General features: G+C 35.5%; 10 protein-coding genes across 10 annotated transcripts; 3 read left to right on the forward strand and 7 right to left on the reverse strand.

The window, feature by feature from the left end:
* Window positions 1-5: 5 nt before the first annotated feature.
* NAEGRDRAFT_64016 (uncharacterized protein) lies at window positions 6-1787 on the reverse strand (the record flags this gene model as incomplete). Its single annotated transcript, XM_002680911.1, has 1 exon — window positions 6-1787. The coding sequence occupies one exon, from the start codon at window positions 1785-1787 to the stop codon at window positions 6-8; it is 1782 nt and encodes a 593-aa protein (XP_002680957.1).
* Window positions 1788-2662: 875 nt separating this feature from the next.
* NAEGRDRAFT_82995 (metallo-beta-lactamase family protein) lies at window positions 2663-3510 on the forward strand. The gene has a single exon (XM_002680748.1). It carries the CDS (start codon window positions 2746-2748, stop codon window positions 3460-3462), a length of 717 nt encoding a protein of 238 aa, XP_002680794.1. The 5' UTR covers window positions 2663-2745; the 3' UTR covers window positions 3463-3510.
* Window positions 3511-3565: 55 nt separating this feature from the next.
* Window positions 3566-8185, reverse strand: NAEGRDRAFT_64018 (uncharacterized protein; the record flags this gene model as incomplete). The annotated part of the gene is made up of 1 exon (XM_002680912.1): window positions 3566-8185. One exon carries the CDS (start codon window positions 8183-8185, stop codon window positions 3566-3568), a length of 4620 nt encoding a protein of 1539 aa, XP_002680958.1.
* Window positions 8186-8291: 106 nt separating this feature from the next.
* NAEGRDRAFT_78637 (uncharacterized protein) lies at window positions 8292-10569 on the reverse strand (the record flags this gene model as incomplete). Its single annotated transcript, XM_002680913.1, has 2 exons — window positions 8292-10194; window positions 10238-10569. 2 exons carry the CDS (start codon window positions 10567-10569, stop codon window positions 8328-8330), a joined length of 2199 nt encoding a protein of 732 aa, XP_002680959.1. The 3' UTR covers window positions 8292-8327.
* A 733-nt stretch (window positions 10570-11302) lies between these two features.
* Window positions 11303-13941, forward strand: NAEGRDRAFT_57175 (WD repeat domain 24; the record flags this gene model as incomplete). Its single annotated transcript, XM_002680749.1, has 1 exon — window positions 11303-13941. The coding sequence occupies one exon, from the start codon at window positions 11303-11305 to the stop codon at window positions 13913-13915; it is 2613 nt and encodes an 870-aa protein (XP_002680795.1). The 3' UTR covers window positions 13916-13941.
* A 197-nt stretch (window positions 13942-14138) lies between these two features.
* Window positions 14139-15331, reverse strand: NAEGRDRAFT_1969 (uncharacterized protein; the record flags this gene model as incomplete). Its single annotated transcript, XM_002680914.1, has 2 exons — window positions 14139-14589; window positions 14658-15331. Coding segments are annotated over 2 exons (1125 nt in total), but the record flags the coding sequence as incomplete, so codon positions are not given.
* Window positions 15332-17734: 2403 nt separating this feature from the next.
* Window positions 17735-19564, forward strand: NAEGRDRAFT_46791 (uncharacterized protein; the record flags this gene model as incomplete). The annotated part of the gene is made up of 2 exons (XM_002680750.1): window positions 17735-17864; window positions 17922-19564. The coding sequence occupies 2 exons, from the start codon at window positions 17735-17737 to the stop codon at window positions 19562-19564; spliced, it is 1773 nt and encodes a 590-aa protein (XP_002680796.1).
* An 8-nt stretch (window positions 19565-19572) lies between these two features.
* On the reverse strand, window positions 19573-21189 carry NAEGRDRAFT_64022 (uncharacterized protein; the record flags this gene model as incomplete). The annotated part of the gene is made up of 1 exon (XM_002680915.1): window positions 19573-21189. The coding sequence occupies one exon, from the start codon at window positions 21187-21189 to the stop codon at window positions 19573-19575; it is 1617 nt and encodes a 538-aa protein (XP_002680961.1).
* A 1179-nt stretch (window positions 21190-22368) lies between these two features.
* NAEGRDRAFT_46792 (uncharacterized protein) lies at window positions 22369-27330 on the reverse strand (the record flags this gene model as incomplete). Its single annotated transcript, XM_002680916.1, has 2 exons — window positions 22369-22837; window positions 24062-27330. The coding sequence occupies 2 exons, from the start codon at window positions 27328-27330 to the stop codon at window positions 22369-22371; spliced, it is 3738 nt and encodes a 1245-aa protein (XP_002680962.1).
* Window positions 27331-27563: 233 nt separating this feature from the next.
* On the reverse strand, window positions 27564-27989 carry NAEGRDRAFT_64024 (uncharacterized protein; the record flags this gene model as incomplete). Its single annotated transcript, XM_002680917.1, has 1 exon — window positions 27564-27989. The coding sequence occupies one exon, from the start codon at window positions 27987-27989 to the stop codon at window positions 27564-27566; it is 426 nt and encodes a 141-aa protein (XP_002680963.1).
* Between the last annotated feature and the right edge of the window lie 4 nt (window positions 27990-27993).

A 27993-nucleotide genomic window follows, 5' to 3' on the forward strand; every position in this document is an offset into this window, starting at 1 on the left:
AAAAATTAGTTTTCATAGAATGGAAACATGTTCTGATTGCTTTGGTCTTGATTAGTTTCTTGTCCATTAAATAAAAAATCTTCTAGAGACGAATTGAAAAACAAGTAATTGTCTTCGGAGAAATTACCAGCAGCAAAGGAGGAAAATGATGCAGAACTAGTGAGCCCAGATGAACCTTGAGGAACAACATTGTGATTCATTGTGGAGGCTGTCATGTTTGAATCTTGGGGAGGTTGTGAAGGTGGTTGTTTTTGTCTCATAAATTCTGACATGAGTTGGTTTTGAATCTGGAATGGAACATCCAACTGTCCATACTTTAGGGCTTGCTCATAGAGTGGTAAAAGTTGACCAAAAGGATTATCGCTACCAATGGCATTCACCAATTGATGATTATTTCGTTGTCTTTCTAATATTGTACCGAGGATATCTTGAAGTTTGTCCTCTTCCTTCTTCTTTGATGACATGACCTTGTTGGTGATAACAAAATTACCAGTCAGTGAGGATGAGGATGAAGGATTTGGCATTCCATTATTTCCCATCATTAAATTATTTTGATAATAGCCATTCATAGCTATTCCATTCATATACCCTCCATTATTATTGCTAGGTGATTGATTATTTGATGATGAATTATTTGATGACGATGAAGAGTTTGTACTATTGGGCGTTTGCAAACTTGATCCCAAATGTTGCCCCGATAAAGATGTATTTGTTGATGATGAAACACCACCAAGCATTAGACCATTCTGTCCACCACCACCAACACTACCATTATTACCCACCACCATATGAAGTTGATGATGTAACTGTTGTTGTTGTTGTTGAGCAACGGAGGAGGGAACTTGTTTCATTTTTTCACTCTCTGTTACGAGTAATTGTCTGAGGAGGTAGAGTTGTTCCAATTCTTTTGGAGTGAGAGAAGTATTCGAGTTGCTATTGGTGGAGGTGGTAGTATTGGAGGAGGTTTGGGAGATTGGTGTTGTTGTTGGTGTTGTATTGTTGTTGCAGCTGCTGCTATTATTGTTAGAGGAGTTATTGTTGTTATTATTATTGGAGGAGGTTGGTTGAAAGTGAACAGAGCAATTGGCACCATTGTTATTATTGTTCTGGGGTGAGAGTGTATTGAGGAGGGAAGTAAAGAGCATGGAGGAGGGAACTTGATTAGGTTGTTGTTGGAGAGACATTTGTATGAGTTGATTAATCATTTGTTGATTATTATTAGTATTGGAACCACCACTATTAGCACTGATTGGTGTCAAATTGGAGGATGAATTGTTATTGTTGTTGGGTGTTGTTGTGGTACTCATTTGTTGATTATTATGATTCGGAGGAGAGGATGAATTGTTGTTGGCAGCTCCCATGAGCATCTTCATCATGGTTTGTTGTTGTTGGGGAGTCAAATTAATATTATTATTAGTAGAGGAGGAATTGGATGAGCCTGTTGAGGAGACTGGTGATTGTTGCTGCTGTTGATTCACTACATGGGAAAGAGCCTGTTGAATCCAATGATTGGGTTGTTGATGATGATTCGGAGAGTTTGTTGCATTCGATAGTAACATGCTTGTCAATTGTTGCTGTTGGAGTGCACTCAATGTTGGAGGGTTGTTGTTAGCATTGCTCGGAGAAGAGGAGGATATATTGTTGTTATTGTTATTACTCGACAGCATTGAATTATTATTGGGAGTAGTATTACTTCCTGATTGTTGTTGTTGTTGTTGTTGATTCATCATTAATTGAATCATGGATCCTAGCAATTGTAAGGATGGATTGTTATTATTATTGTTCATCTCTTTTCTACAGAAAACTTGTTAAGAAGAAGGAGGATGAAAATGTAAATACTGATATTAATGTAATGGACAATTGATGATATCTTGTCTCTCTCAAAATTACGAAAAATGTGTTGACTGATTCTTTTTACTTTGGGATATTCTGCCCAATTATGCAATATCTTTGACAATTGACGTTTATGCAAGACAATTCACAGTAATAAATAAACCTATTTTCCACAATCTTGCTCTATTACTCCTCTATTGATTCTTATGTGTTTTGAGGCAATCGAAGAAATGAATGAACAAGCAAATAAGAGGGCAATGAAGTGTTGTGTTTTTTTTGTTCTCCGTAGTTGCGTGGGATTCTCAAACATTTGGATCATACGTTGCATGCAACTTGTTTAACAAGTTCTGAAAAATTCAGATTTTCATATGTGGAAGGATGAGCTGTCTAAGACATGTATGGAGTGATCTTTTTATTGTGATAAGGAAGGAAGATGATGACGTTGTTTCAAATTGAAACATTCATTGTAAAATCAAATAACAAAGAAGAAATGTATTGCAAAGAAGGATAATTATGATGAACTAGCTCTTTTAAAGATGTGAAAATACACCAAACACAAGAGTTGGCAGATAGCAATTAGAGCTTACTAAAATTGTCACACCGAATTGTAACAACCCGTTTCAACGAAAATTTCACTAATCGAATTTTCCAATCAAATATTAACAATTAGTCCTCAAACTCTACTAATCCATCTTCTCACATTATTGACCTCAATCATGACAAAACCATACCTTCCACCAGCTGGCATAAAAATCACTATAAAAGGTCATGATCATAAATTAACCACAAAATAAACATCCACATCGCTCCACTCGTTTAAACAACACAAAAAAAATTGACAACACAACTATTGCACACAGTATCTGTTTACTGCATTCAACATTGTTATCATCGATCATCTTTTTTGAAAATATGATCTTTAGACAACTCTTCTCTGCTGATACATGCACTTATACATTCATTTTGGGATGTGAAGAGACTGGACAGGCTGCTCTCATTGATTCAGTCTATGAAGAATTGGCCAGAGATGCCAAATTGGTTAAGGAATTGGGACTCACTGTTACTCATTTACTTGAAACTCATGTTCATGCTGATCATGTAACTGGTGGTTTGGAGATGAGGAAACAACACTTTCCACAAGCTACTCAAGTATATAGCATTCATTCGGGAGTTAATTTCAGTGAAGGATTGACTTTGGTCAAGGAGGGAGACGTTATTCAAGTTGGTTCCTCTGTAAAGCTTCGTGTGTTGGAAACTCCTGGACACACCAATGGTTGTCTCACTTTTTTCACTGAAGATAAGACAAGGGTCTTTACTGGAGATGCCTTATTCATTAGAGGATGTGGAAGATGTGATTTCCAACAAGGAAGTGCCTCCAAATTGTACGATTCCATCATGAAGATTTATTCAACCTTACCTGATGAGTGTATTGTCTATCCTGGACATGATTATAAGGGAATGATTTCATCAACTATTGGTGATGAGAAGAAGAATAATCCGAGAATATTTGCCACTCAAACTCGTGAGGGATTTAGTGAAATTATGAATAATTTGAAATTGCCAAATCCTAAATATATTGATATTGCCTTACCTGCTAACTTGTTGGGTGGTGTCAAGAAGACTAACTAGATTTGAAAATTTATTCTTTGTATATTTTAGTAAAAAAAGTATTGTAATAACTACAACTGTATTAATTGAAAATTTGAAAAGTTATTCTGTGTAATCAATCCGTTTAATTAAAGTAAATACAATTATCACACATTTTCTTTTCTGGTTGATTCTTTGAAATTTCCTCATCCATACATTTTGTACATCTTTTGAGAACTGATCCAACCCGATTGACCTTTCTATCTTCATACAATTCTTCTAGACACAACTTGCAGGCATACATTTTCATTTGAGAATTACCTTTCAAGAAAACTTCCCTCAACTCAGATCTTGGTTGTAAACAATAATCACAAACCATTACTTTGGATTTGCTTGTTTCATGAAGTTGTGAATTATCTTTTTGATTACATTGAATGCACATGTATTTGGAACAACTCTTACACCAAAATCTTGCAATTCCACCACAATCACCACATAATAGATATTTAGGACCTTGATTTTCTTTTTTAGGTTGTGGTTTTGGAAGAGGTTTCTTTCTTACTATGTTTCTATTCGAATGAGTAGGAGTCTCCTCTTCAATGATGTCACTATTTGAAACTCTTTCAGTTTTCATTTGATTATTTCTTGAAGATGATTCAGAGGATGATTGTGGAAGGGATGGAAGTGGTTTGTTGCCAATAACATTTCTTCCATTCAATCGATTTCTTGAGGCTCCAATATTTTGTAATTTCACATCAACTTGATTATTGAACGATTCTTCTTTGAATCTTGCTAAGGTTGGACGAGAAGGTAATGTTTTTTTTTCTGGAATATTTCTAACGGCGTTTTCAACAATGGTAATTCGTGCTTCTCTTTTTGGAACATTGGATTCATTTCTCTTTTTGGACAATGGCTTGGATTCAGAATCGGATGAGTCATTGTTACTGGAATCATCTTCATAGCTATCATCTTCCTCACTTCCACTTTCATCGCTTGTTTCCTCATTATTCGAATCACTTTCGTCTGTTTCACTTCCACTCCTTTCGCTACTATTGTTCTCACTATCCAACAACTCATCTGCATCATCAAATCCCTTCTCCCTCAATGGTGGTGGTAGGAATTGTTTCAAATACTCCTCCATATCTTTCTTCTCCTTCAAATATTGTTTTACCTTCTCCTTTCTCTTTCGATTAATTCTCCTTGCCACACAAAACCTAATCACCACCAACAAGACAACATATCCAATAGCCACAACACCTGAAACAATTGGAAACCACAAATAATTCGGATAGGTCAAAAACCATTCCACAAACGGATTGAAAACCTGATACAAAACAGATGCCTTCTTCTTTTCTTCATTTTCTTTCAGATTTTCTTGTTTCTTTGCAAGATTTTCATTAAAAACTTTTTGTTTTTCAATAAAAGACAATTGAGCTTCAGAATAGGTCCTTTCATAATAGTAGGAAATAATTGGACCAGGTAATCTTTGAAAATTTGGACCATAGGAGAAGGTTTTCACATGGAGTGGAGGTCCAAATATGTATAATTGCTTTTCATCGTATTCGAGACAGGTCATGTTGGATTCTTCTCTTCCATAACAGAGAATGACAATACTTGTCTTGGTTTTGTAGGGTTGTAAAAGTCGAAGTTGGAAGGGAGAATCGAATTGGTGATCGGTTGGTTTGGGTTTGATGAGTGGTTGTAAATCTCTTTCTCTAATGTGAAATGTTATTTTTGAGAGAAGTCCAGCTCTGTGTCCATCACAATCGGTGGACATGGACAAATCATAGTCACCGGTAATATTGGCTTGATAGGTAAATTGTTTCAATTCTTCCAGATTCATTGCATAACTCCACACAACTTTGGTCTGATTGAAAACTAGCTTAATATTGTAAACATAATCCATTGGACTTGTTTCATTATTATGAAATTCATCGAATTGAAATTCTATAGGACTAAATGAAATCTTCATCTCCCCGACTGGATAATACATTTGTGAGAGGATGGTCGATTCCAATTCCTTATAACTTCCCATCGAATTGAAAAAGTGAAATTCAGCACTTGGTGGCGAGAGTGAAGATTTCGCCAAGACACACGTTTCGTATTTGGTACTGTAAATATAATCAGGGAGGCATTGACAATCCTTGATGGATTTTCTTGGAAGGAGACTTCCTGTAGTTGTTTCCATTGGACATGCTTGACATTTACTTGTGTCCTTATTGAAGAATCGACCGAATGGACATAGACACGTGGATGTCGATGGCTCCTGAATCATTTTAGAATCTGGACATGATAAAGTCAAGCATTTGCCGTTTCCATAGAGAACTGAAGTTTCGAATGAGCAAGTTTGGGGTGTGAAATAGTTTTGATTGAGTATTTGATTTCCAAGTAGGGAATTGTAGAGTTTGAAATTGGAAATCATTCCTGGGAAGAACATGGTTGGAGTTGGGCTGAGAAAGTTGACTAAACCTCCAATAACTAAAGAGCTAGATGAAGATTGACTAAGGGAAAAGTAACAAGTACCAATTACTGAATTATCTCTGAAAAGAGTTAGTATCTTGTTTAGTTCATCATATTGTAAAGTAAATAAATGCCAATCTGTATCGTGGGCGAAACTTGTCGAAATGAGAAATGTTTCTGTTGAATTAATCTTTTTAACTTGCATATAAACTGACTTGTAGGGAGATGCTGCTGAGAATGAATCTAAATTCATTTGGAAAATCCAATCAGAGAATGAAACTATTCCATAGCCAATTTTGTAATTCTTCAAAATAAAATCAAATTGATTGAAATCGGCAAGTTTCAGATGCATTGAAATTGTGAAAGAAGATTCGAATGAATGTTTCGTATAGACATTTGGAATGGATAAGAGTTTTTTCAGGGCCACCTGACATGAATTTTCTGAGCCTTGATTTCCACTTGAAATTATTGTTAAATGTTCTTGTTGTAAACTTTCGTCTAAAATACCAAATGAATTTCCTTTCAAGGTACATGGAGCCAACACTTCACCTCCAGAATCTTTCGAATAATATCCAATAGGAATAGGTTGACATGAATTTCCAACTCTATACCTTTTGCCATCTTTACATTTGAAAGCACAATTTTCAGAACTTTCTCCCGATTGAGTATAAATCACCTGATTAATTGGTCCATTATTACAGACATACAATAATCCATCACCTGGCGAATAATTTCCAGGACTACATAATTTACAATTTGGTCCATATCTTCCCTTCTCACAGTTATAAGTTGTGGTTGTCCTTGAAGTTCTCAATTTACTTGTTTTACCATTGATTGTGAAAGAGTTTGTTGATGGTTGGTTAATGAGGATTGAATTGATGGATCTTGAAGAGGATTCTGTTGTTATCAAGCTGTTAAAGATGTTCTTGTAATCTCCTTCAATATTCGAATCTCTTGTCCATGAAAGTGAGTTAATTGCTTGTATGACATCAAATGTTGAAGTTTGTAATTGAGAATCAGAGTGAAAGATTGAGCCGGGTTTGTTTTTCAATGTGGGATCATAGATTTGAACTTCAATTGCATCTGGAGTGAGTACAAGTGTTTTACTTGCGTTTTGTGAATTACTTGATAGGGAATAGCCAAAAGAAATGGTCAATTGTGGATCAGGCATTGTGAAATAAGAAATTGTTTCTTGATAAAATTCATTCAAGAAATCAAATTCAGATTCTTGAATAATTGCGTCACCCTGAATGAATAGAGTTGCTAATTGCTCTGTCACTTGTCCATTGAGTGTGAATTTGTTTTCAACAATTTCCATCAGTTGACTAACAATAGAGTTGTGTCTATCGATAAATTCAATGGATCCACAAAACGAAGCTACCAAATCAAATGTCTTTCCTCCAGCACCTTCACTAATCACATCATTTTTCAAAGTATGAAAACATGACTTGGAATTATATGTGAAAGTTAATGTTGAATTGACCAGGTTATATCTTCCAGAATTGATAAATGTTTTCAACTTGGAGAATGCCAAACTCGTATCTTCATTCAAATTATAATAAATGTCAAATTGATTCACATATTGATTCAATGCATCTCTATATCTTTTTACAATTTCATTGAAAATTGTTTGTAAACTTCTCAATTCCAATTTGAATGCAAGAACTTTATCAGCAAACATGTCAGCATCCATTCCAGCATCTCTTCCCCAAATTACAATAGTTTCTAAATGTTGAGATAGGATGAATAATCTCTTTTCCTGAAGCAACATTTGTATCAAGTCTGATTTTAAAGTTGAGACAAGAGACAAGTGATAGAACATATTTCTTGTAGGGAGGAGAGTCAGCAAACTATTACTTGCGCAATTGGTAAAGAAAGTTCCCATTGGATATATACAAGAATCGGTATTCTGCAAATTGAGATAACATCTATAGGTGGATGACCAATGTCCAATTAAATTTCCATTGGCATCCCTTAGATAGCCAACTAAATGTTCGAGATTTGCCAATTTAATTCGATCATAGAATTGAGAGGGTGTTCCACAAACATAGGTTGCTCCAGATTGATAACTGGTCGATGAATAGGGAACAGTTGGGGTGATATTCTTCATAAGTTGTGGAATACTCAAATCAATAGATCTGGCCTCAAGTTGTGAGAGGAGAAGATTTGTAATCTTGTTGATGATTTTATTTTCAACAGTGGAGAGGGAGTTACCATCGTCCTGGAATGAAAATGTACAGAGAAGAAGTGTTACTAAGAGAAGGAGTGTGAGTGATGGTGTTGAAAGGTAAATTGTATTTTTCATTTTTTTTAATCTAAGCAATTAAGGTAAATTCCTAATTTGGATGAAGAGTTTGCATATAATTTTTGTTGGATTCTTAATAATATGGAAATATTCTAACGATAAAATTAATAATAGTGGTCTTAGTTTATTTATATACAAAGAATTATTGCTGCTCTTGTTGTCCTTTAAGTGCAACATCCAGAATGGCTTGAAGCTTGTCAACTTCACATTGTGCAACAGTTTTGAGAGATCCGTTTTCTGTTTTTTTGCCAGCAGTGTTTCCACTGTCTTTATCCTTATTTTCTGGAGGTCGTCTAAGATTTGGAGAAAGCTTTAATGTCTGTACGAGACCCTTGTCATCACCAACCAAAAGACAGAAGCTCATCTTGTGTAAAGCTTCAACAGCTTTTTGTTGAGCTTGTGGGTTCTTACTGTCAAAGAAGGAACTGTCATACAGATAATCAGCTGAAGTAATCGGATTGAATTGAACGTGGGTAAGTTTGGCCTTTTTCACAATCAACGAACAAGCATCTGTAAGAGAGTCTCTCTTGTTAATACTTAAATCATAAACTTGAACTCTACCGTCATCAGTGACAGCTGCAAAAATAGTGGAAGAGTATGGAGCCCAATCGACACCGCCAACACCACTGCCTAGATCGAATGTCATTAATGGTTGAGCATGATTCATATCCCAGAGTTTGACATTCCAGTCAGCACTAGCTGAAAGGAAAACGTTAGAGTGGAAATGATTCCACTTGACACTATACACATTCATGTGGTGACCTTCATATGTTCTGAGATATTGAGAGTTGTAAGCTTTGGAGCATAAGTGAATTTTACCTTCCTCAGTACCAACAACAAACAAGTGTGGATGTTTTGGATTAAAGTCAAAGCAGGTACCACCAGAATAGGCTACCAAAAAGTCTTCCGTAATCTTTGAAGGATTCATTTGTGTGAAAGACGCATTTGTTGAGAAGGATTTTTCTCCATCAAAAGTTGCTGACAGAGCTTCAACTTTCAAATGCATAATGTCGGTATATTGCAATTCATTCTTTGAAAGAGTCCAATTAGTAACTCTACCGTCACTACTGACAGAGAATACTGAAAGAGATGATGAAAGACTTTCAGTTTCCCACTTGAGTTGCCACACAACACCATTGTGTTTACCATTTTTAACTGTTGAATAGATGAGTGGCTTTGTATCCTTTTGTCTAATATCGAAAATCATACAAGTACCATCATATAAACCAACAGCAAGAAGAGATGGATGTTTAGGATGGAAATCCAAACACATTGCGCCTGATTCAGTATGGAAAGAATATTCTGGAACACCTGGATTTTTCAATGTATAGATACAGACCAAACCACCTGCTTGTTTCAAAAAGTTGTAACTACCATAACTGACTGCAAATAGATCAGAATATTTAGGATTCCAACAAACACCAGTGACAGACATTTTCTTCTTTTCTGGATAAGGGAATCTCCAAAGTGGCAAGAGAGAACCTTCAGTTCTTCTCTTTTTATCTTCCACAACATCATCCGAAGGATCATCCCAGTATTTGTAATCGTGAAGAATTTCTTCCATAGAATTTTGATTTAGCATTCTTTCCATAAGTTTTAAGGTTGAGCTCATTTCCTTTGTGTGAATAATTTCTTGAGGTGTCTTGGCTCTAAGAGGCTTCTTTGATTTTCCTGATGATTTTCCGCTTTGTTTCTTTAATTCTTCAAAGTGCTGTTGATAGAAATCATGAATTTCCCATTGTGTAGCTGTAATTTCGAAAAGTTCTGCTGCTGGAGGTTCTGTCATGATTTCCATTTCCTTCATTGGATAGTTGAATGTTTGTACTTCTCTGTCGGAATAGTTGAATTGATTTCTCAAAACATCCTTCTTTTGTAAAATATCTTCAGCCCCCATACCGTCAGTTTCCACATCGGCTTGTTCTTTGAGCTTCTTTTTTAATAATTCTCTTCTTAGTTCATTTTCTTCCTTTTGAAGTTTTGCTTCGGTACCATCTTTCAAAATAAGGAAACTATTTAAATTTCAATAACAACAATTTTCTTAAAAACACATACCCATCATCGGCAAAGTGGAAAGCTGCTTGTTCCACCGTGTGATCGAATTTAAATGTTCTATCTTCGTGGTTAAATCTTACAATATTTTCTGGAGCATTAGGATTTGTTCCTTCCAAAATTCTATCAACTTCCTGATTTAATTCCTCTTCACTAAGAGCTATTTGATCATCAATTTTATGGACTTTCTTACTTAATTGTCCTCCAAAATGAGATGAAGGTGGTTCATCAAAACTTCCTTGAGCCTCAGGTCTTCTTCCAACATTTGCATTAGCAGCTTTATCATTGCTTGGAATGGTCTTTTTAGCTGCTTGTGGGGCTGTTGCTTTTTTCATTTTTTTTGAATTGTATTTTAATGTAGATATTGCAGTCTGATTTTGGCGGGCTTTGTATTTCAACCTCCACTAACATTATTTATAATATCGTATCAGTTTTACTGAAAATACAAATTGCTATTATCGATTAACGAAAAAAGAGTAATTCAATCTCAAAGAACCATTTTTTGAAATATCTTACAATAAACAGTATCATGAACCAATTGGCTGTTTTTCATTATTGAACCCATGATTACAAACAGCTTCCTATCCACAATTAGATATTTGAACAAAAGGAGTCTTGTGATGAAGAAAAATTAGCGAAAAAATTAACTTGAAGTTGATCTTTTGTTGCTCATCAACACAATCCTCCCTTACCCTGAAGGCGCTTCTTCATCAAGAGTCGAAATTCTCTCTCTATCATAATAGGAGGAACATCATAATTATCAATTTATTAAAAACCTAGTACATTCCCAATAGTATCACCGCCACCGATTTTTATCATCAACACAGACGAAAAATATACTTTGATTTTTTGAGCGTTGTCATCATCATATAATTGTATCATCACACAAGAACCACCAATCTCTCTCCATTAATGAAAGAAAATTCCTATCAAGCCATCACCTTCTCCTTCTCTTCCTATTCAAACAACTTCTTTTTCAACAATAACAATAATTTTCGATTTTTCAACAGATCCTCATCATCACAACAATATTAATCAACACATTTTCCGTACTCCTCCTTTGTCATTATGAATTACTTTGGTAGTAGTAGAAATTCTGGAAATATTAAACTTAGTTCTAGCCAACAAAGTACTTCAAGCGTACTCAGCACTCAATCAAATCAAAGCGCAACAAGTAGCTTTTCAACAACTACATTTGCCAGTAGTATTAGTAGTTCAAGCACAGTAGGCTTACCAAACTATACTCAACCATCAAGAACATCACCAGAAGAAATGGAAGACAGAAATGAGATTCTCAATGCTGAGCCACATATTCTATGTTCCAATAGTATTAATATTAGTCCAAATCCACTTGAAAAGAAAGCTGGAGGTTCGGGACTTAATGCACTCAGTGCCTCTCCAGATTCTAGATTAATTGCTGTTGGTGGTAGAAAATTGTTCAGAATTGTTAGAGCTTCTTTTCAGGAAGATGAGAAAAAGTTCAAACTTGATATTCCCATCACAATTTATTATTCTGGTAAGAAGAGTATGGATTTTGCTGTTGTAGATCTGAAATGGCATCCAACTTTACCTAATGTCATTGCGACTGCCCCTCCAAATGGTAAGGTAATTTTGTGGAATGTAAATAGTAGCTCAAAAAGTGGTAAAATCATTACCAGATTTAATGGTCACGAATGTACAGTCAACTCACTTTGTTGGCAACCACACCAAGAAAATCTTTTACTTAGTGCGAGTGTAGATCATACCTGTCGTTTGTGGGATAAGAGACAAGGTGGTGATTCAGTTCATACATTTAATTGTGGAAGTGTTGTAAGAAGTATCAAATTTAACACATTTTTCCCAAATGTATTTGCTGCAGCAACAGATGGAGGTGACTTCCAAGTTTGGGACATTCGTAAACCTAATCTGTATCAAAAGAAAATTCCTGCTCACAATGGTCTAATTTTATCACTAGATTGGCATCCAAAGAAGGGTGGGTTTATTGCAACAGGAGGTAGAGATCGTGTCATTAAGGTATGGGATTTGAATGACACAAAGAAACCAATCTCTACAGTTCAAACTATTGCTAGTATAGCCAAGATTGCCTGGAGACCTGGTAATTATAACTATCATTTGGCCAGTTGTGCTAAGAATGATGTTGGCTCAACTAGTAATATCAATTTGTGGGATATCAGTTCAAGATATGTACCACTTTTGAGTTTTACTGGGCAACGTGCTGATGTCACAGATATTGCCTGGATGAATAATTATCCAAATTTAATGATGAGTTGCTCTAAGGATAATACTTTCATGATTCACAGTGTGTATGAAGCTGAATATGAAAAGGCTTCCCTTCCAACAAGTGCTCTCTCTTGGAATATTAATAATGAACTAGTGCACGCCAATGACGAAATTGATAGACAACAACACGAACGATATCAAACCATCTTACAAACAGTTGCAACTAATCCACCATCAGTTATCAAGCAAATCAATAGAGAGACTGAAATGTTTACTTTCAAAGAAGCACACATTGACAAATCAATCAATATCAGCAAGAATATTACTCAAGATAATGATTTATTTGCCGAATCAGATGTTTCCAATGTCAAGTACCTTGCTGAGAATTATGATCTCTTCAGTGATGACACCTACCAAGTTAAGTGTGACAGAAATGCCTTTGTTGCCTCTTCTATTAATAATTACAAATTGGAAAAACTATGGAAATTGGTCAAGGATCTTCACACCCCTTCCACAACTAAGAATGAGGAACCAGAAATTTTGGAAGATAATATTGTTTCAGCCAGTGAAAACACTACCATCCATTCCAACATTTTTGAAGACTCTAATTCTCTCATTTTCCAATCTGAAGAAGGAGACGACACCTCTGAAGAAAAATACAGTCGCTCCAATTCATTCGACAATTACCCTTCTAACCATATGCTCTACTCACCTCTTAAAACTCCTAGCTCTTTCCACAATGATACCCTCAATTTATCAACTCCTCCTACAAACAACAGCATTCGAAAGAAGGCAAGAGATGCTATTTCTCAAGATTTCCCACAACCACCAAAACTAACTCTATTTACTACTGGCGAAGAAGAAAAACTCAAATCTAATATTCAATCATTTGATGATATGGAAAAACAACATGTATCCATTGCCAAAGAAGCCCACTCATCCAGTTTGTCCTTTGAAGATGATGACGAACTGGAAAGTCTGTACGAGTCTTCTATTCAGGAAACAATTGAATATTATGCAGAGATGGGTGACATTCAAACTTGTGTATCACTTATTGAAGTACTTGATAAGAAACAAAATATGAGTGGAGAAAGAGAGGCTCAATGGTATTTGAGTTATATTGAACTTTTGAATAGACACAAACTGTTTACATGTGCTAACGAGTTGATCAATGGGTGTACAAATTACGAGGTACACCACCTGAACAAGCAATCAACCTCTATTAGAACTAGCTGCGGAAAGTGTGACAGTCTTTTACAAAATACAGACACTACATGTAAGAAATGCTCAACCAGAACGAATATGTGTGTAATTTGTCACTTGCCAGTGGACGGTCTGTTTTACTGGTGTCAAAGATGTGGCAATGGAGGACATCTCAATCATATGTGTGAATGGTTTGCCAAATACAAACACTGTCCAGTTTGTCTCAGTCACGTTAGCAAACTCCAAACTCTTACCTAAATTATTAAACTTTACCTTTTATTATCTTTTATTATTTCACAAATCTTACCCAAGTTTAAATATCTGGTGAGTAATAAATTGCATCAGATTTTGTGAGAGGAATATGAAGCTCTGTTGGGGAGGATGACAATGGCACCTCTTCAACAGATTTTGGAATAATTGTGTGTGATTGCAAATCTTCTTGTTCTTGTTCTGTGAGGTTTGTTCCATCTTTGAATACCTTTTGTGTGAGTAAATGGAGAGCATACACATACACTTCATCTCTGGCTCTCTTTCCCCAAACAAAGTCATTATGCTTAAAACCAATAATCTTTTTTGAATATACAAGTGAATATTGAAGCCCCTCCATTAAGAATTCCTCAATATCTGAAGGATTAGCCAAGTAATCAAGAGTGCCATAGAAAACAGCAATTGGTACATCAATTATCTTTTTAAGATCGTACTTTTCAACTTTTGGGGGTGTAGAATTCTTGGCAGAGCTTGCTGGATAAGTAAATGATTGGAATGATTCAGACTTGATCAATTGACCCCAGTGAATTAAATTTTGGAGAGAAGTTGGAGAAGGTTCATATTTTGATAGGATTGGTAAAATTGCATGATCAATATCACAATCTGACAAAACTGTCCATGCTTCATTGAATAAACTCTGAGTAAGCTTTGGTAAAACAGATCTACTGACTGTTTTGTTTCAACAATGAATTATTATGGAGCAATGTTAAAAATTACAATCTAAAAGAAAAACTTACGTTGTGTAGCACCAATTTCTCCAATACCTATTCCTTCCAGGGTTGAGAATAACATCTCCGTATTCATCTTGGTAACCATGGCTAACAATTTGCTTTGTTGATGCTTGAGACTACACACAGGTGCCAAAGCAATGAACATGTCCAATTTCTTTTGTAACTCTGGGAATAATGTCAAGGCAACAAACGCTTGTGTAGTTCCTTGAGAATGGCCAACATAGGATAATTTCTCTACTTGAGTGAACTTGAGTACGTATTTAATTTGGGCTGGGAAATCAAATTTTGCCATTTCAGTAAATGAGAATTTCCAAAATTCCTTGTCTGTAAAGCTATTCCATGAAATGTGTTTTCTACTAAATTGAACGCCTCTATTATTTCCAAGCCAAACATCAAAACCTGCATCTGCGAGCATGAATGCAAAGCTATATTTTTGGCCTCCAATAAGCCAAGCAGAGCTAGAATTGAAAACGCCATGTTGTAAGAATACTACAGGTCTCTTCTTTTTCTTTCTTCTTTCCAATTCGTCCTCTAATAAAATTTCATCCTTGAAAAGCATGAGGGAATTCAAATTTCCATGAGGAATTCTGTGAATTTGCAACACGTATCCATCACTGGTAACGGTTTCGTGTTTTTCAATTGGATATCCTTGTTGTCTTACAAAATCAAAAATTGATTCTTGCTCTTGGTCGTGAGACGTCAACTTAATTTTGTCTGATTTCTTATTTGGTTGTGACTCTTTAAATTTCTGTGGTGCACTCATAAGAATATCATGTGCAAGTTTGGTACTGTTATTTGGTGCTTGAATCAGTTCCCAGTCACTAAGGTTGCTTCTTTCATCTTCCATAATTAAGAGAGAATCTCTCAATTCCATTCCACTCAATCCATTGGATACTTCGTTTAATAGGGTCTTTTCTCGTTCACCTTTTTTAATTCTATCATCAACCTCAAGTAGGAGTGCAGTTGGCATGTGTTGATGAATAAGTTTACAAAAGTCTTTGTTTGACTCTCCATACTCTTCTCTTGCAGTTTGGTAGGCTACTCTTCCACTACCATCTCTCAACTTGAGAACACGATCCAAAATTTCCAAACTCTTGTACTGATCGATGAGCATTCTACAAATTTCCGTATTGCCTGTTTGGGCACAGAGATGGAATGGGGTTCTTCCCTCCTTATCTGCATGGAGGAGCATGTCTATCATTTTATCCTCATCAACTAGTAAGAGCAAATGCGGCAATAACTCAATCGAACCAGATTTGACACAAATGTGAAAAACATTTTCATTGAAAATGGTTGTCAAATAGAGGTCACTTCCAAGATCCACCAAAGTTTGAATAGTTTCTTGGGATGATTTTGCCAATATGGCACAAAATAGTGGGGTATACTTTTCATCATTCAATTCGTCAATATTAATCTTCATTTCCATTTCCTTCTCAGGTTCCTTCTTTTTAAAGAGAGAAAGGAAGGATACTTTCTCTGGACTAGAAGGAATTACTTTTTTAATTTCATCAGTCCATGTGGCCATCTTGTCATAATAATATGACAAGTATTCTGATGAAATTGATTTTTTTTGTACAGATTCTTCCTTCTTGACAAGTGCATCTGAAACAGTTTCAAGAGTTGAAGCAGAAACCACTTCGACAGGCATAGCCACTTGTTTAAACTTGAGAATATGATACTCATCCTTCAAGAGTGTTAAAATACATTGTATAATTTGATAATTTCCAGTTTTACAAGCCAAATGCAAAATGGTATCATTATTCCTCGATGTTTTGATGAGTAACATTTTACGAATAACAGAATCAGGAATATAATTATTTCCCTCTGTCAAATAATTGATCATTTCCAAATCTTGTCTCATCACTGAAACGTGAATAATAGAACATTTTCCAAGTATTGTATAATTAATTTTCTTATTCGTTAATAACAATTGTAAAATTGATTTAAACGATTCACTATTAGTAGTTTCCTCTTTCAATGACTGATGCAATTTCCTCGAGAGTAAATCATCAAGCAATTTAATATTTCCCTGTTTTACAGCATTATTCAGAGTCATACCAAATCGATGATCATCCTTGATATACTCATCTAATGCTGTTCCGATATTATTTACATCTTCCTCTCCTCCCAATAGAAGAGTTTCATCAGTCATTCTATCATCCTCATCAACTACCAATTCATCAGTAGTATTTGTTGTATTGGTGGTATTGTTATTAGTTCTTCTCCAAGAAGGGATCATTCTCTTAAAAAACAACCGCCACTATTGTGGTGAGCAAGCAGTGTAGAAAGTTTTTTTGTTTGATGGCATGTTCATCATTTGAATGTTCAACCCAAAATAATTTTCAGTGTTTGATGATGTAATACAAATGAAAAAGAGAGTGGAGATCCCCGTACCTCTTCCATGCTAAAGAAGCGCTCTACCATGTGAGCTACATCCCCTTACATTCATTATGAAAAAACGCTGTTAATGAATGTTTCAGAAAATTGTTAAATAAAGGTTCTATCCTTGCACATCTATGGTAATTTTAGTCTCAGAATTTTTGCATTTGAGCCGTAAAGCGTTTTAAGGGTTTTAAAATTTCCATTTCTAATAAATTCGGCGACCATCACCCAAACTCAATCAAGTTGTGTAATCCATAATATTTCGAATAGATTCACACTCTATAATACATACACCTTGCCTCATACTTCCTCATCTTATCATATTTTACACAGTACATTCAATTCCAACCAACATGAATTAATCCAAACTAATCTTCCATCACACCACAATTCTTACCTCAAATATTAATATTTCATTCCTTCGTACATTTATCCCAACACTGGTCCAGAAATGGATTTTCCCTCCACAATAAAAATCAACCAACATCAAAACCCAGCAGTGGAATATTCTGCGCTTCTTTTTGCATCTGAAAAAAAACAAACAACAACACTTTGCATCCCCTCCAGATTATACTTCTCCCACCAACACAGAAAGGAGTAGTTCTCAACTCTTACCACACACAACAACAACAAGATTGATCCCTAAATTAATAATTTTAAAGAGTTTGTGATACAAAAAAAGTTTAGCAAGAAAATAATGGGAAGAAAGAAAAAGCAGGTTACTCTAATTGATTTGGAGTGTTATACGTTTTGTTATGAATTGATTTATTCCGATAAGGATACTAGGGATTGTTTCTTTGATTATTTGATAACCACTCATAATGAAGGTAAATAGTTTCGAATAGTATAATATTTATTTATCATACGAATTTATTCATTAATAGAGGCCATTTACTTTATTCAAAAAGTACAACAATTTAAAAAGAAGGATTTGACCAATAACAAGAAGGCCAAACTTGCAATTGAAATATTTAATTGTTATTTGAAAGATGGTGGAAAATACGAATTGAATTTATCATCAAAAGATAGACAACACATCAAGGAAGAGTACGAAAAGGTTGGACAGTTGGATAATTGCGAAACCTGTCTTCTTTCCGATAATATATTTACTGCTCTGGAGCAGCAAATTCACTTGAGTTTGAAAGAAGCTAATTTTCCACATTTCATCAAATCTCCTAAATTCAGAGAGCTTGCCATGAAGCAAACAACAGATTTCCTGGATAAGATTGGTTTTAGAATGAATGCTAAAAAGATTGATATTATTCAAAGATTACTGGGTTCTTCATCATCTATAATTGCATCACCTTCAACACAAAGTTTGGCAAGTCTTGATGGTTCAATGGACTCTTTTAGATTGAGTGAAAGTCTCACAGGTCCAATTATTGATCCAAATGCCTTCCTCAGAGGAGAATCATCAAATGGTTGGAAATTATTGGACAAACATTCACATATTACTGTGGAAGATTTCAGATTTATGGCATGCAAGGTTTTCGAAAAGGATTCCAAAGCTCAAGACATGAGCAAATTCTTCCAAAATTTGGTTGGTGATCCATCTGCAGATAGCACATCAAGAAGACAATCAGCTCCAAACTTGGCAAGTAAATCTGCATCCTATTCAGAGAGATCAATGTCTCTCTCAGTCAACAACTCTCCAAGTCTCCAACGATACAATAGCGAAAATAATAATGTGAGAAAAATTTCAATAGATTCATCTAGTAATGTGACGGAATATTTTGAGGATATGTGGACAAAGAGTGAGAAGAAGACATCCAATTACACACTGTATAGTTATGATTTGAAAACTTCAATGTTCGACGAGGCAGATACTGATGTTATGGAATCACTGAAAAATATTCACATATTCAAGACTGAAGTGGAATATCCTTACAATGTAGATTTTGTTGTGGAAACATTCGCCAGATCACAGTATAGAATTGATTTTGACAATATGTTGAAAGAATCATTTTCTCTCGATTTTATGCACGTTCATCAACCTCCAAGTGAGGGTGAGGTTAGACGTGAGGAAGTTTCGAGTAGCATGTTACAAGAGGTTTGGCGATTTTCCTACTCACTTCTCAATCTCAAAGATAGAAGTTTCATTGTCGAGTCGAGTCTCATGTACGATGAGCAGAATAGAGCTTATTTACTATTGAAAAAATCAGTAGATAATGTCATTATTGATGATAGTGATTGTGTCAGAGGTCGTCTCTTGCAATTAATGGTATTTGAGAGAAAGGAGAAGGAAAAGACAATCATGACAGATTTTGTAGTTTTGGATATGAAGGACAGTGTAAATAATATAATTTTTGAGAATTGTGTTGCCAAGAGAGCAAAAGAGTTTTACGATAAGGGAATGTCTGCTCTAAAAGCAAACATGGAACTCATCAAACATAACTTCCCAACACCAAGCGATAGCGACCGTATTTTGGAAACACTTGTCAATAATAACAAGTGTGGATATTGTAAACTAGGATTCAAACTGAGGACGAATAATAATTCTGATCTAGATGACCTGGACGATTTGTAAAATAATAATTAAAATAATTTATGATTAAGTGTACCATGACCGGTTTGATTTTGACTTGGATTGAATCCTCTCACAATAGCATTCAAAACATAGAGTTTAGATCTACGTACAGCATCTTCCAATGTGGAGCCAAGAGCAAGATTGGATGCAATGGCAGCAGCTAAAGAACAGCCAGTACCGTGAGTATTGTTTGATTGAATGAAATTGGCGTGAAGAGAAACAAATCTGTCAGCCTCACTTTCATATAAAATATCAACTGCATATTCTGAATTAATCAAGTGGCCTCCCTTAACAAGGACATTTCTAATACCAAATGTTTCTGAAATTGTCTTGGCAGCCTTCTTGGAAAGTTCAACTGTGGTAATCTTGAATGGTGAGTCAGTAAGCTCTAGAATTCTCTCAGCTTCTGGAATGTTTGGAGTGATGAGTGTGGCCATAGGGAAGAACTCTCTAACAAGCGCATCTACAGCTTCATCCTTCAATAAATTATGCCCACTAGTTGAGACCATCACTGGATCAACAACTACCTTAATATTTGGATTCAATTCTCTATAGTGTTTGAGTTTTTCAATGACAACTCTAATTAATTCAGAACTGTACAGCATTCCAGTTTTAACTGACACAATATTGATATCGCTCATGACAGAGTCTATTTGTTTTGCCAAAAATTCTGCAGAAACAGGGAATACTCCTTGCACTCCCAAAGTATTTTGAGCAGTGAGGGCAGTAATAGCACTTGTGCCAAACAAGTGATGAGCATGGAAAGTATTCAAATCGGCTTGAATACCAGCACCACCTCCAGAATCAGAACCAGCAATGGTCAATGCGGATTTTGGAGCTACAGGATTGAGATTTTTCACTTGTCTACGTTCAATTTCCTCAACTGGCCACTCTTCCAAATAATAAGCAGAATCCCAAAATAAATATTCCATTTGACTTGCCATTTTCACATTTTCAAAACACTTTTCCTTTTCACTTTCTGATGCTGTTGGTGCATATGTATTAATAAATGCTGAAAATTGTTCAACTCCCTTCTTGAATTCATCAGAAGAGTACGACTTGATCCAATCAGCATATGGATGCGAATCTGTCAATAATACTTCTCCACTTTCATTCATCATCTTGTTGGTAATATATTGAGCAACTCTGTAATAAATATAATAGCAAGGCAAACATGAACACAAGGTTTGTAAAAAAGTATCGGAATTAGCACTTGCCAACAAGAATGATGTATAGAGGAGGCATGATTTTGAAGCCTTTGCATCCTTCACCGAATCAATATTCCACTTTTTAAAGTATTCGTGATGTAAATTGGCAGCCTCTTCAAGTGCTCCTTTCGATTGCTCCAACAAGAATAAATATTGTGCCTCTCCATTCACTTCCTTCAACAAGTCAATTTTAGTTGCAGCCAACACAAAAATCTTACTAAATGTTTGCAAATAAATTGTATCTTGAATAATATAGAATCGGAAAATGTTTTGATTCAATGTTCCTTCCATCATTTCCCTAATAAATGGTAATCCTAAAATTCCGTGCATGATTTGATCCTCCATCATGGAAATTAAAGCACCAGCCAATCCTTCAAAACATGCCGGATGAGAGAGTTGATGAGTATTGTTGGTCATTTTTTTTTACTTATCTAATTCATTCTTTTTATTTCTTTCAAAGTGTTGTTGGAAATGGTGTTCACAACAAATCTGGGATGGCTCAAATAATAAAAAACACTAAAACACATATTGATTGAATGAAATTCAAGTGTTACAAGTTGAATGATTCAATTAGAATAGGTATTGCAAGTGTTACAGTATTGAATAAAAGTTACATTTAACAAATAATACTGTCATGTTTAGTCTAATCCATGTCAATATTGTTTGAGAAACAACGATATGAAGAGAATCACAGCACAGCCATGAGCTTGATGATTTACAGCATGATGTTTGGGAGCATGTATTGGATTGTTTCCATTAACAGTCAACTAATGTGGTGTATCAAGGGAATATATATAACTCTCAATCCAAATAGACTTGATATGCTTAATATTCTCAAATTTGAGAAATTGAATGTTAAATGCAATATATTCTTTACATAAAGTCCCTTTCATACCTCTGACATGTATTAATATGTTCCATTTTAAAAACTCTGCATTCATGTGTGAAAGTTGCTGATATTCACAAAAGTTAATGTGATCATCCAATTGTCACTCCACCATGGAAGATGTTTCTTGTTGATGTTGTTGATGAACCTCATCATGATGGTGCTCTTCTGATGGCATTCGATGACCTCAACAAATATTACAGACATGCTGCAACATGTAATTCATCAATCGCATAACAAATTTATACCATTAATAGATAGAGCTCCTCATGTACATTTATGAAAGCCTCTAATAAACTCCTCTTAAATCGCCAAATGATAATGGGCCGATTCATTAGTTCTCCTCCCTTAACGATTATTATTAAATTATTAACAAATAATTCAACATGTGCGCATTGTATTATAACACGTGAATTCACATCACATGTGCTGATAAATGTTTATATATTTTTTCACTTGATTCTAAAATCCATTAAGGCTTCAAGATGCAAATATTTTGTACGATTTTTACAAAAAATGATGTCCCTTATGGAAATATTGAAATAAATGGTCTTATTTGTGCTAAATAATGTGTCCTCTTATGGAAATATTGAAACCCAATTATCGGCAGGTCAAGGATTTATTAAGCAGTAAGGACAAAAGCCAGTTTTGGATATTAAATTTCGTTCATACCGAACTCATTCATGATCTCAATAACCACACAATAGAATTTATAGCAATTCGCTTATAGAAATTCTGGTCCTGTTCGTCTTCGCTCTTTTTTCTTCCTTATTCGTCGAATTTTGATTTAATAAGGACTTGTCGAGTTCTGTTGGTTGAAGACATCTGTTAGAGGGTTCCGTATCTTTAGGGAGGTGCTGTGCATTGTCTTGAAGAGGATAAGTATTCGCCTGAACTGAATAATTATATTCTCGTTCTTGGATTTGAGTATTGGGATTGTGTATCGAATTATTATTGACCTTCTCAGATGCAATTCTGCTTGAATCTTGGTTTGTTGGGTGGTGTGGAACCTTAACCTGTTGGTGGTGCTCTGACATTTTAGGATATGTGGTATTTGTTTGAGGGTTTGAAGACAATAAAGGAAATTGATTGCTGTTGTTTGAGGGGTTAGAGTTGATAATTGGAGGTATAGTGGGGCTACCTGTTGACTTGGAAAGCGCAATATTTGCTTTAGAACTACTGTTGGAGGAAGATGATGATGAGAATAATTTGTGCTTTGTACCTTCCAGTGAAACATGCAGGATTGAGATGCACCATCCTGACTATTTAACTTTTTACTAGAGGACCTACTTGGAAGATAGGTACTGTCTATGAAAGAATGGCTTTGAATTGGTGTAATGTGGTGATGCTGCTTATTTTGTTTTTGGTAATGAATCTGAGGAACTGGATCAGTGGTTGTAATTTGCAAGATTTGTTGTCTCTGTGGAGTGGAAAATGAATCTTGACTTGTGTTCAATGATGGTGAATGTGCCAAAACTGTTTGGAGAGAAGGTTTCAATGAAGTTGAATCATATTGAATGTTGTGAAAGAGGAGAGGTTTGTTCTTTCTAATGGTTGAAATATTACTATGATTATTAAGTTGTTGTATTGAGGTGTTATGTGGATGCTGATTAATTGAAGAAATCGTTGATTGTGTAGGTGCATTGTTGGAGTAGATCCATATTGTTGAGATGTTTTGGAGGGTTTCTTAATTTTGTGAGTACTATTAAGTGGAATGTGAAACATGTCGTATTGATGTAGATTAGCAGTTGATATCGATGGTAGTTGTGTTGGTGGTGATGCTGCTCCATGATGATGGACACTATGATTGTAAGGTGGAGGTGATAATCCAGGTATTAAACTTCTTGTCGTAATAGAGTTAGATGGGTTAGGAATCACAATAGAATTCTCTTCCTGATGATGGTGATTGTAATGTCCAAGTTCTTGATAAAAGTGAGTATTGTTTAGCTCTTCTTGTTGATTTTCCATTGAATGACCCTGCTTGTTAACCATCTTCGATTTCACTGGTCTTGTACAGCTGGTTGTGAAGTTTAATTGATTAAGGACTTGTTAAGCTCAGGTCTCAATGCGATGGTGTATTGTTTTTTTTGGTTGATATTGTTTGGAAAAACTTCATTGATTTGGAATTAAGATCCGTGAGAATGCCGGCGGCAAGTGCAATAACTAATTTGTTAATTTGTTATTGTATTGAGTTAACCGGATGTCCAGTTTACCGAAAAAGACCTTATTAAGATCAAAAGGATAAGAAAGGGCTCACCAGCACGAATTGATGTTCTTTCGAGAGTTAAAACTGTTAAGAATCTAGATTAGTCAAAAAGTGTGACAATATTTAATGACGAAACTTATCACCCATGTCGCCTTAACGCAATTGTAAACAAATGGTAGTGCTTTGTATGAACTCACAGCCCCTCTTCTTCCTTCTGTTTCATCTTTGCTTTGAGTTCCAGCAGCAACTTATTCTGTTTGATTGGAAGCTTGCCCAAAAAGCTAAACAAATCGTCATGTTTGATTGATAATTCAGCATTCAAAAATTGTATCACCTTAATTGTTTCTCTGTTGGAGAAGAACAAATCTATTGGAGCCTCATCTTGGTTCTTGTCATTCATATCTGACAGCACAATTGGACCCTCTATTGTATTTGAGTCTTCGATAACTTGCAGTATTAAACTGAAGAAGAGAGATTCTTTTGTGTGTTTTAGAGTTGGATTTTTGATGAGTTTGAATCTAAGGCGATTCAGAAAACCTATCAGGAGCTTGTTGGCCGATGAGGGTGCTTGGATAACCTCCAAAAACACTGTCAACCTCTTGTAAAAGAGTATTGTTTGATAAAATTTGGTTGTTTGCATATCCAATTTTCCTTTTGACTTGTCCCATAACGATTCTTGAGTTCTAGTCTTTTTGTGATTTCCAACCTTGTAGAGAGCTAATTTTTCCGAAGATTTCATCACCTTCTTGCTTACTTTTGTCAGGTGTTCATTCGAACCTGCCACTACATTTCTATTCTCTGATCGATCATCTAGTTTTACCAGCAAATCATACTGAAGTTTTGTTTGAGTGGAAATAAAGTCCCTTCTCCATTGACCACTGCTTGTCTTTCTGAAGGTAACAGTTTTTGCTTCCTTCTTTTTTTTCAATGCATCCACCTTTCTTGGTGATAAATCTTTGGTTTTGTAAAAAGTTTCCCCATTAATATCAACAGCTCCCTTTTTAATGAGGAAATTGGATCCATGTGGACCATCTCCATTTGGATCAAAACCAGGGGTTACACTGTGTGAAAACTTATTAACCTCTGACATTATGGATTTGAACTCTCCCTCAAATTGTTGTAACTTCTCGTCTAACATTTGCTCATGCTCTTCATCAATCAACTGCTTGTTGAGGGCTGCACTATTGAGTTCGTCAACATTGATATTCGAAATATTCTTATATTGTATCCTAGATCTAATGCTATCTATAATATGATCTACGTTAGAGGCAAACATATTTGTGTGTGACATTGATGTTGACACAAATGAGGCAGAATTATTTACAGAGATGGATTGATTATTAATAAGATTATGGAGGGAGGCTGTACTTGAGTTGGATGAATTAGTTCCACTGCCTGGTGTGAGTGGAGTTAGGTTGTTAGATGATTTTTCTGGGACGTTGGCCACAAAAGTTGCAATCTTGATTGGAGGAAAAACACGTTCTAAATCTGCTGTTTGATAGTCAACTTCACAATCTTCAATATCAACAATTGTATGGTATCCATGATTGGATTGAAGTGGAATTTCTTTAGCTTTCACTCGTTTCAATCTCTCCTCACTTTCTCCCAATTCTTCAGAAGGAAATTTAGCAACAATGCCACCAATACCGGATTGGGCTGCATGATTAACACCTGTAACGTAATCTCCCTTCTTTTTGTCTTGAGCTCCTGAAGCTCTTTTAATTGTGTCTATAAGTCCTAGTTTTGTTTTCTTATTTCTCTCAGCAATGTCAACTTGTTCGTCTGTAATGAAAAGATCATACCCTCCTCCGCCACCACCACCAGGACCAATACTAGATGTTATGCTTCTTGCACTGAGTGGAATTGCAATACTGATTACAGAGCTTTTGGTTGTGAGGGGTTTTTCATTGTTAGTTTGAACTTCAGTAATGAAAGTGCCTCCATTGTGTTCTTGAGTTAGAGAGTTACTCACTTGCTCTTGAACAAATTGTGAAATTGGTTTCAGTCGCTTTTTCTTTTTTCTCTCCCATAAATTGTTTTCCTTGGCATTCTCCTTGTTGAATGGCTGTTCCTCAGTCTGCCTTTTAAATACGACATGTTTTTCTGATTGATTTTCACTTTCAATTTTTGATTTCATTGGTGAACCTGTTGATTTGGCTCTTTGTCTGATTTTTTTCATTGTTTGTTTCATGGTTTCAAAATCTTCATTCTTTTCAATAAGGTCCTTTTGATAGAGTAAATACTTGTTATAAAATTCCTCAACTGGTTCTCCTCTGTTAAATAATTTGACATTATTTCCGTGAGTTACCATCATTGCCTTGTTTTTTCCTCTTGACACATGCTCAAATTTCCATAATTCCTGTTCCAATTTTTGATAATAGTCACTTGTCACTTGACCTTCCAGACTTTCAGAATTAAGCAATTCTGTTGAGTGTCTCAAAATCAAATGTTCAGCATTCGCTTGTTTATCATTCTTGTAAGTTCCGTATGGAACAGCATCCTCACCTATTGGAGGATGAATAAAGCCAGGAATACCTAGTAAATTGATATTATCAGCTGGATTTTCCTTCTTGTTTTTCTTATTTTTTGAGCTAGTTTTAGAAGGAACACCCGTGTCAACAATTAAATCTGCAGATGTAATATTAACACGAGCAGAATTGAGAACGTGTTCATCATCATCCTCGTCATGTACTGCAGGGTTGTTTCTCCTCGAGTAAGTTGCTCCTGCTGTTTGAGGTCTTGGTTTTGACTTTTTAGAATCATTGCCTGCATTGTTACCAATTACTCTATGATTCTTCTCTTGCATTGTCTTAATGTACAAATCATTGACTGTTTGAGGGTAGTGATTTTGAAGGGATGGAACAACATATTCCAGTTTGGGAGTTGAACTAGTGGGTGTCTTTTCTACACCTGCTGGATTGAAAACAGACTCTCTCCTTTTCAAAACAAATCCCCCATTTCCAACTAATGACCTGGCACTCTTTGGACTTTTTGTCAAGTCAATTCCTCTCATTGTTTCGTTTGTATCCACTGTAGGAGGTGTTGTTGTTACAGTATTAATAATTTCTGATAATCCCTGAGCTTTGGGTACCTCCTTTGCAATATCAATTTGAATACTCGGAATATCAAATGCAGTAATTTGCATATTACTAGTTGACACTCTTTTAAGTAAGGGTCCTCTCTTTTGTGATGGCAGGCCTTCCGATTGAATGAGAGGTGGTGGAGTGAATAACGAAGATCCAGTCGTGGCTGATGAATTTTGTTTAGCATTATTAAAGTTTTCCATTGCATTCCGAAGAGCAGAGCTCCTGTGTGGTGCCGAAAATTGATCGTTTTTATGATGATTATCGGTATCCAATAGTGATGGAGTACTACTATGACTGTTATTACCAATGAGGGGACTTTTCCTTCCAACTGATAAAGAACCTCCATTACTACCAGTCCTATGAAAAGGGCTCCTACCCATTGTGGCCCTCTGTTCCAGAGTAGCAGAAGTGATGGTTAGGCCAACAAAACCATCCATTTTATTTTAAAAGCCATTTAAATGGCGCCAAAACAATACAGATGTGTTTGGAGGGAGATGTTACAAAAATGAGTTAATTTGAAAACTCTGGCTTTGGAACTCGAACAGACAACATCAAGGATGTAGTGACATGATATTTATTTACACAAATTATTTTCAATTAATTAAAACACAACTTAGATGCCCTTAAGACTTTCTAGATCTTTTAACAGATTACCAATTTCAGTTTCATCAAACGCTTTCAAGCTAGGAATAAGGGTGGCAGCTTCTTCTGCATCACCTGGCATCAAGTTGGCCAATTGAGCAATTTGGAAAGGTTGGAGCTTTCTTCTTTCTTGTGAATCTTTAAGTGTCACTGTAGCTCTTCCGAGAGCAGATTTAATTGCCATTGTTGTTTCAACAGATAATCCACCTCCAAATCTTCTGGCATAGGTTAAACTCTTATCGAAAACATCGTTAATATAATCTGTTTGTTCTTGTTCCACTTCTTCCTTTTTTTTAGAGAGCATTTGAGCAACTTCGGATATTGTTAAACATTGTCTATCTTTGAAATCACCCAACTCTAAACGTTCAGAAACTTCTTGTTCATCTACAATTGACATTATA

This window comes from Naegleria gruberi (genome assembly GCF_000004985.1).
Source record: "Naegleria gruberi genomic scaffold NAEGRscaffold_8, whole genome shotgun sequence".
NCBI classification, from domain to species: Eukaryota; Heterolobosea; class Eutetramitea; order Acrasida; family Naegleriidae; genus Naegleria; species Naegleria gruberi.

Bases quoted from the DNA above. Each gene is read 5' to 3' on its own strand.
- NAEGRDRAFT_82995 (XM_002680748.1), top strand. From the start codon at position 2,746: ATGATCTTTAGACAACTCTTCTCTGCTGATACATGCACTTATACATTC.